Source organism: Lynx rufus, unplaced genomic scaffold, assembly GCF_022079265.1.
Source record: "Lynx rufus isolate CCGP_SWC_20201006 ecotype Redwood Valley unplaced genomic scaffold, mLynRuf1.p SCAF_6, whole genome shotgun sequence".
In the NCBI taxonomy this organism is placed as follows: Eukaryota; Metazoa; Chordata; class Mammalia; order Carnivora; family Felidae; genus Lynx; species Lynx rufus.
Genome location: NW_025814878.1, coordinates 99,053,985 through 99,061,072, shown reverse-complemented (window position 1 = coordinate 99,061,072; position 7,088 = coordinate 99,053,985). Strand labels below are relative to the sequence as shown.

At 44.1% G+C, this 7,088-nt stretch overlaps 1 protein-coding gene across 1 annotated transcript; it reads left to right on the top strand.

The window, feature by feature from the left end:
- Positions 1-2,841: 2,841 nt before the first annotated feature.
- Positions 2,842-3,495, top strand: CUNH6orf141 (chromosome unknown C6orf141 homolog). The gene has a single exon (XM_047102867.1). The coding sequence runs from the start codon at positions 2,867-2,869 to the stop codon at positions 3,464-3,466; it is 600 nt and encodes a 199-aa protein (XP_046958823.1). The 5' UTR covers positions 2,842-2,866; the 3' UTR covers positions 3,467-3,495.
- Positions 3,496-7,088: the final 3,593 nt, after the last annotated feature.

Genomic DNA, 7,088 nt, shown 5'->3' with positions numbered 1-7,088 from the left:
CCCTCCATGGCTATATATTTGCAAGTGTTGTAGGCACTTCAGAGAGGAAGTAAATGGGTTCACTTTAGCACCCCTTATCAGTCTTTTAGGCACTATGAGATATTAAAACAGAGCAGACACCACTACTCTGGAGGCACACTGCCTATTTCTCTGTTTTATATTCTTTTTAGACTTTATCTCCTTGAAGTTTAATTTATTCTGCATTTCCTGTGAATATTCTTTTATGCATTAATACATATTTCTTGACATCTAGAAATTCAGGTGCCACATGTTGGGTGAATCTGCCTCAGTTCTCAGCAATTAAGTTTTCCCCCTTTCACATTCCCATTCTAATCCCTCACCCAATCTCCAAAGGCAAAAAATAAAATAAAATAAAATAAAAAGTCATAAAACTTGTGGTTTCCATTACACTTCCCTCAGAATACCGACACCGGGACACCTGGTTGGCTCAATCTATTGAACTTCTGACTCTTGATTTTGGCTCAGGTTATGATCTCAAGGCCATGAGATGGAGCCCTACCTACATCCTACATCAACGGGGCGGGGAGGAATCTGAACTGGCAGTGCAGAGCCTGCTTGGGATACTCTCCCTCTCCCTCTCTCTCTCTCTGTCCCCCCCACCCCAAGTTCTTGCTCTCTCTCTCTCTCTCTTTCAAAACAAATAAAAATAAACTACAAAGAAAAAGAAAAAAGAATACAGACACTTTCATTGAAATTCTCTCAATTTCCTGCAGGGAAGGGAAATTCAGTGTTACTGCCACTTGAAAGCAGCAAAAAAGGCCTAGAGCTTATCTACATCAATTTTTGGTAACGTTTCTCCTAATGCTGTCCATGGACTACTAGCATCAGATTTACTGGTGGGCTTGCTCAAAATCCATATTCTGAGTGCTATCCAACTCTATAAGAACAGAATTGCTGAGAGTAGGGTAAGACATTAATCATCAGGAGATTTTCATGTACATTAAAGTTAAGGTATTATATCCTACTTTTGGACATAGGGTTTGAAGAATGAAAGCTTCAAGAGGACAAGCAATTTGGCTTGTTCCCCCAGATGTCCCCATCACCTAGAATATTGGCTGACATTTCCCACACACTCAGTAATTAGTGGTTAAGTAAATGAAGAGAAAAGAACATGAAGTTGTAGGCTTAAAACAGGAGTAACTGGAAATAGGAGGAAGCATTAAAACATGCTAGAATCCTGGCTCCACTGTTTATTGGTGCTAGACCTTGGACAAAAATTTAACCTTGTTCTTCAAAGTTCTCAAGGAGACTAGAGTTATAGTACTACTTGCTTAGTCTATCGTGAAGAATAAATGAATTTAAATATATAGAGTGCTTAGAACAATTCTTGTCTAAAACATTTAAAAACTTTGTCATTTAGCAGTAACCAGCCCAAGGTCAGGGATCTTTTCAGCCAGATCTGACCCAGGTTTTCTCACTCCGCCAACACTCATATGCATATGAACGACTTCATAAACAGCAGAAGGTCCTCTCTTTCCAAAATATCTCTTTAAGCACACCACTTGGTTCTTCAGATATGGGTAGAAACTTCCACCATCCCAGTCATTTTTACTTAAGTAGACAGGAAAACAGTGAGCACTTTCTAGTAAAACAAGCACCTGTTACTAAGGATGGACTGGCAATCACAAACTGACCTCCCCTTTCTCCATGGGCTAGTTTCCCCCATTAACCCTAGTCAAGGATGAGGGTGTCAGCAGGTGGCCAATGAGAAGATTCCAAAAGTCTACCCAGAAATACACACTTTTTTTTTTTCCTTCAGAACTTCAGATACATACTGTTTTTTAACCGCTGGGGTAAAAGAGAAAGGGAGTGGAGGAGTGAAGGTATAGATTTAAAAAATGATGAGGAGAGCCTGGGTGGCTTGGTTGGCTAAACCTCAGGCTCTTGATTTCAGCTCAGGTCATGATCTCACGGTTTGTGAGTTCGAGCCTGCATCCTGCTCTGCACTGACAATGCAGATTCCCTTTCTTGCTCTCTCTACCCCTCCCCATTTATACTCTCTCTCTCTCTCTCTCTCTCAAAACAAATAAATAAACTTAAAAAAAAAGACACCTTGATTTTTGTTCTACAAAAATAAAAAATACAAAAATGACGCAAACACCAAATTTTAAATCCTGAAGACGTTCATTTAGTGATGTTTTTGTTTTGTATTTGTTCCATGCAAAGCACTAACCCCCTTCGCAGGATAAGCATCGATTATAGCCAAAATGAAGACAGAAGCGACCATTGTCCTGCAGATCCTGGCATCCCAAAAGAACAACCTCACCAGAAGCGGCGTTCTCAAAGGCTTCAACTTTTCTAGCCTGATCCCTAGATCCACATTCAATAATGTTGGCAGCATGATGGGGATGGATTTGGAGTGGACACGAAACCCTTTTCACAGCATTTGATTAACTCAGATAATTAAAGCAAAACCAAAACAACCTTCCCTATTCCTTCACCTGGAGGCGTGTCGTTGGAAAGAAGAGGGCACCTCGTCGCGGGCACTTCAGGGGGGCGCTGTGCGAGGGTGTCTTTTGCGCCTCTGCCCTGTAGAAAAGCAGAAGGTGGGAACCAGAATACAACTGGGATGTAAGAAGGGGTAGAGAAGTACGAAAAAAGCAGCAGGGCTAGGGCCGAGGGTAAGAAGAAGAAAGAGAAGCGCCTGCGGGGAGGTCAAGCTAGGCGGCCCCAGGTGGACGCGCCGGGAGGCGCCGAGCGGCAGGAGGCGGGGTCTGCACCCAGCGGGCCGTGGGCGGGGCGGGGCGAGGCGGGCGGCCCCGGGACCACACCCAGCGCCCGCCCGGCCCGCGCTTTCCCCAGCTCAGCGGGAGTTTGCCGCGTGAACCGCTGAAAGGGCCGACGGATGAATGAGCCTCCCACCGGGCTGGGGGGCCCCGGGGCTCCGGGGCCCCGCGGGCCTGAGAATCTCGCGGACGCTCCCCGCAGCCTGGGGCGCGCCGGGTCCTTTCCGCGAGACGTGGGGCGCGGGGCTCCCCTGGCTCCTGGCTCCCGGAATCCCGCGGCGACTGCGGGGGCGAGCGGAAGCCGGGGCGGCGCTCCCGAGAACCGCCCGGTGGCGGAGAACCTGGACTGTGAGCCCTGGGTCAGAGAGAAAGTGCTCTTTCTTCTGCACCCAGAAAGATGGTTGGGGACTCCAGGGGACCCTGCGCGGGAAGTAGCGGCCGGTGAGGAGGACTTCTTCCAGGCGGCCGGAGACGACCGGGAACCCAACTGCCCTTCCCTCTTTCCGGGAAAAAAGGGAATTTCTGGCAGCCGTGTAGACGCTCCGTTCGGAGCCCCGCCGCAGGACCCCGCAGCCCCGCCCAAGTCCGTGCTCGTGCGGATCGTGGACTATCAGGTAACAGAAGAAGTCCTGTGGACCGCCTGGACGCAGGGCCGCATGACCAGGCGCACGGAGGAGCACTCCATGACCGCGATCACGTTTCGCACCAACAGGGAATGAAGCCGGCTGTGGGGCGCCAGTCCCCCCGAGGACCCCAGGCTCTCTCCCCGTGGGGGGAGGCACCCCGCGTCCACTCTGCGGAGAGGTCACCTCGCGGTCCCCGAGGACTTGATTGCCCGAGGATATGAAACAGGAAAGGAGAGCCTGAGGAATGTTGCGAGCAGGTGGTTGAGCAATAATCTTTAAAAGAAAAATTCTCTCCTGGGAACGCCAGCCGGTAGTTATCCAACGGGAGGACTTTTTAAAAGACTGGGGCAGCGCTTCTGGGAGGCGGATGTCACTCCATACCGAATGAAGAACAGTGAGCAACATAATACCTCCTTTGTGTATTAAATACTGTGACGGCCTGGGAACCTAAGTCTTTGAGAAGAGGGGCAGGAAAGGTATTTTCAGATTGGTAAAATGTGAGCCTTTTGAAATAAGAAAATGCTTTTGTTAAGTCTCATTTTGCAATACATCTCAATTGATCTCTTTGCTGCCTCCGTGATCTAATAACTAAAATCAGAAGTGCAGTTTGAGGTCTGCTCTCTAAAGGGGATGGGAGTAGATGAGGAGAGCGGCTTCTTTTAAAGCTGAAAAAGAAAGTAAAAAGAAATGGGAAAATTAAAGTAGCAAGTAAACAAAATATTTTGTTTTTACTTCTGATGTGCACATTTTTCTTTTTTATTTCATCAAGTGTTAGGGAAAAAAAAACAAAACTAGGAAAAGAAGAGGGAGAACAGAAGACCCAGCTTTGAAGGTGAGATGCCATTTAAATGGACTTTATACTCCAAAGTATTTAGTCTAGTAAAAATACTTTTTATCTGGTTGTTATTTATTTTAAAGTTTTAAATACGGTAGATAAATCGGATGTCAAGGTAGATAATGTATAGTTTGCTTTACATGATTTGTGTATCTTACTCATGTCCTTAGCTCCTTATTAATAACATTTGTATGCAAGACTGGATTGAAAATGCGTCTCTCTTGATGTGTTGGAAAAGAAAGGAATTTTTTCTGGTGCTATTCAAATAACTCATTTTATTTGTTCCTCTTTTTTTATTAAATACCATTGTCATGAACTCTTTAGTAGTGTGGCCTGGTTTGGAGATCGGTGAGAAGCAAAGATGTACTGCTGGACTTCAGCTGTGCTGAAGGAGTCTTTGGTTACTTCAAGAATGAACAAAACAAATGGGACTCCTGGCTTTTGAGGAGTAAACTGTTGAACAGTGCCCCCTACCTCATTCCTCCCTCTTTGCCCTTTATTTTCAATTTAGAGCTTGAAATGTCCTCAGATATCATCTGATCCTCTTGCCTCCTGGCAGACAAGATAGGTAAGATACATCCCTGTTTTACAGATGACCTAACCTAGGTATAGAGACCACGTGGCTTGGGTAGGTCACACAGCTAGTAATTGCGTACACTTACTAAGTAGGTAAGAATACAATCTCCCTTCTAAAGGTTTGAGAATGGCCTTCAGAGGGACTTACTTGTAGGGAGTCAAAACATGACAGAGCATCCTGAGTTTTCTGACTCATGTTTACGGAAGGTGCTAGAATCACCTTGATGCCCCAGAGTCCTACAAGGTCTTTTGGCTGGAGGATCACCACTGGCAGTTCTTAGGACCATGAGACCCACACTGGAGAGAAGAATTCAGCACCTGACCTCATCTCGGTTCAAAGCTGCTTGGTAGATAGGGTAATACAAGCCCTGTAAAGTGAATTATCCTTTACTCCAACAAACTTGTCTGGCCCCTATGTGAGGTTAAATTTCTTTGGTAGACAGTTTTCAGGACTGAAAATTAATTTAATGAATTTGGTTGTGAGTCATTATATGCCCCAGATGACTGAACATTGAATTTATAGTCAGCAAGGAAAGCCTCCTCAACATTGACCAAAATGTCATTTTGTTGCCTTCTGTATGGAGGCAAACTCTGAAGTTCAGCTTTTGGGTTCAAAACTGTCCCATTTCTTACTGTGACTTTGGACAAGTGCTTAATTTCTATGTGCCTCTGTGTCCTTATTTATTAAGTAGGAATAATAAATAGCATCAACCTCATAATAAAGTGTTTTTTCCTGGGATTAAGTTAAATGAAGAAACCTTAGAATAATGCTTGGTACAGTAAAAATGCTGAGTTAGCTGTTATTATTAGTGTTGTGATTGTTTAGTTCACTTTCATCCCAAGCATTCTTTTATTTAATAAGAAAAACAGCTGAAGGCATACAACACCAGGAATCCTGTGATCCAAACCAGTGATTTTTATTGACTCTTAGGCATTCCTGAAAGAAAAAACTTATCTCTGTTTTTTGCTTAAACTTATCTCAGGTACAACCTTAAATTTCTTAGAAATGACCTCCACATCTTGATTCAAAGGCCTAAGGTGCATCATGCTTGACAGTCTTTGAAGAGGTTTCAAGTCTGCTTAGTTCCCCTTGGTAGGAGTTTTGAATGCTTTCTTTAGGTGTCAGGTTAGTTTCCCCTTAGAGTTTTAAATCTGATACCCTATTGTCCCAGAGAAGCAGAATAGATACCCATTTTCATCTTACCTCCTTTCTGACACAAATGTATTTATTCAAGTCAGCTTAACTCTTTTAGTCCAAGTATGCTTAGGTTAATTTATCTCAAGTAAAAATTATTTTTATTTTTTTTGAGAAACAGAGGCAGAGTGTGAGCAGGGGAGGAGCAGTGAGTGAGGGAGACAGACCGGAAGCAGGCTCCAGGCTCTGAGCTGTCATCACAGATCCCAATGCGGAACTTGAACTTATGAACTGTGAGATCATGACCTGAGCCGAAGTCAGCCGCTTAACCAACTGAGCCACCCAGGTGCCCCTAAAATAAAGGTTATTTTTAAAGCACTTGCCAGCCTTCTTGTTGACTGCCTACAATGCGCTTACAGATTTCCTAATTGAACCGAGGTCTCCCTGATACGAAGTAGTAAGTTGGAGCACTGTTGAATTAGCTGCACAGGTTTTCAATATCCAAACAGAACCCTCTTGAGTGAGGAGCTGAGGAGTCTTTTCCCATTCACAGTGTCCTGGGAGTGAATCCAAAGTGAAATTTGAGCATTCTCAATACTAAGAAATCTCTGCGAATGGCTGGGTGTTGGCTGTTTGGTCTTACCACCACCTTGCTGGAAAATATGATCATCTATAATTGTCTCAGGTGGATGAATCATAGCAAGGACTTCCAGAAGCCCCGTGGCGACTCAAGTGACCATAAGGCAAATATCACATAAGTTCCATCAGGCAAGTGTTGGCCTGTCTTAAAACCTTTGTCCCCATTAGGCAAGTGTTGTCCTCTCTTAAAACCTTTGTCTACATCCTTCACCAACTTTGAGATGCATTACATTTGACTTGCTGTTCTTATTCTTGTTGCTTATCACCAATACTTTATGTGCCTTTTTGCTTATAAAAAGGAGAAAGACAAATCTTCCTGTTAAAAGAAGAAGTTATATTCACTGCAGAAAAGTTTGAGGAAATAGTTTGCAAGGAAAAAGAAAACTGGAGTAAAAGGAAACAAAAATTCACCCATGACCCCAAATCTGTTCATATCTGATACATTTCCAGTCTTGTTTTATTTACTTTATTTTTTATGTGTATATCCATACCTACAGACCTATACTTTTCTTGGCATAGGCAATTATAAA

Bases quoted from the DNA above. Each gene is read 5' to 3' on its own strand.
- CUNH6orf141 (XM_047102867.1), top strand. From the start codon at position 2,867: ATGAATGAGCCTCCCACCGGGCTGGGGGGCCCCGGGGCTCCGGGGCCC.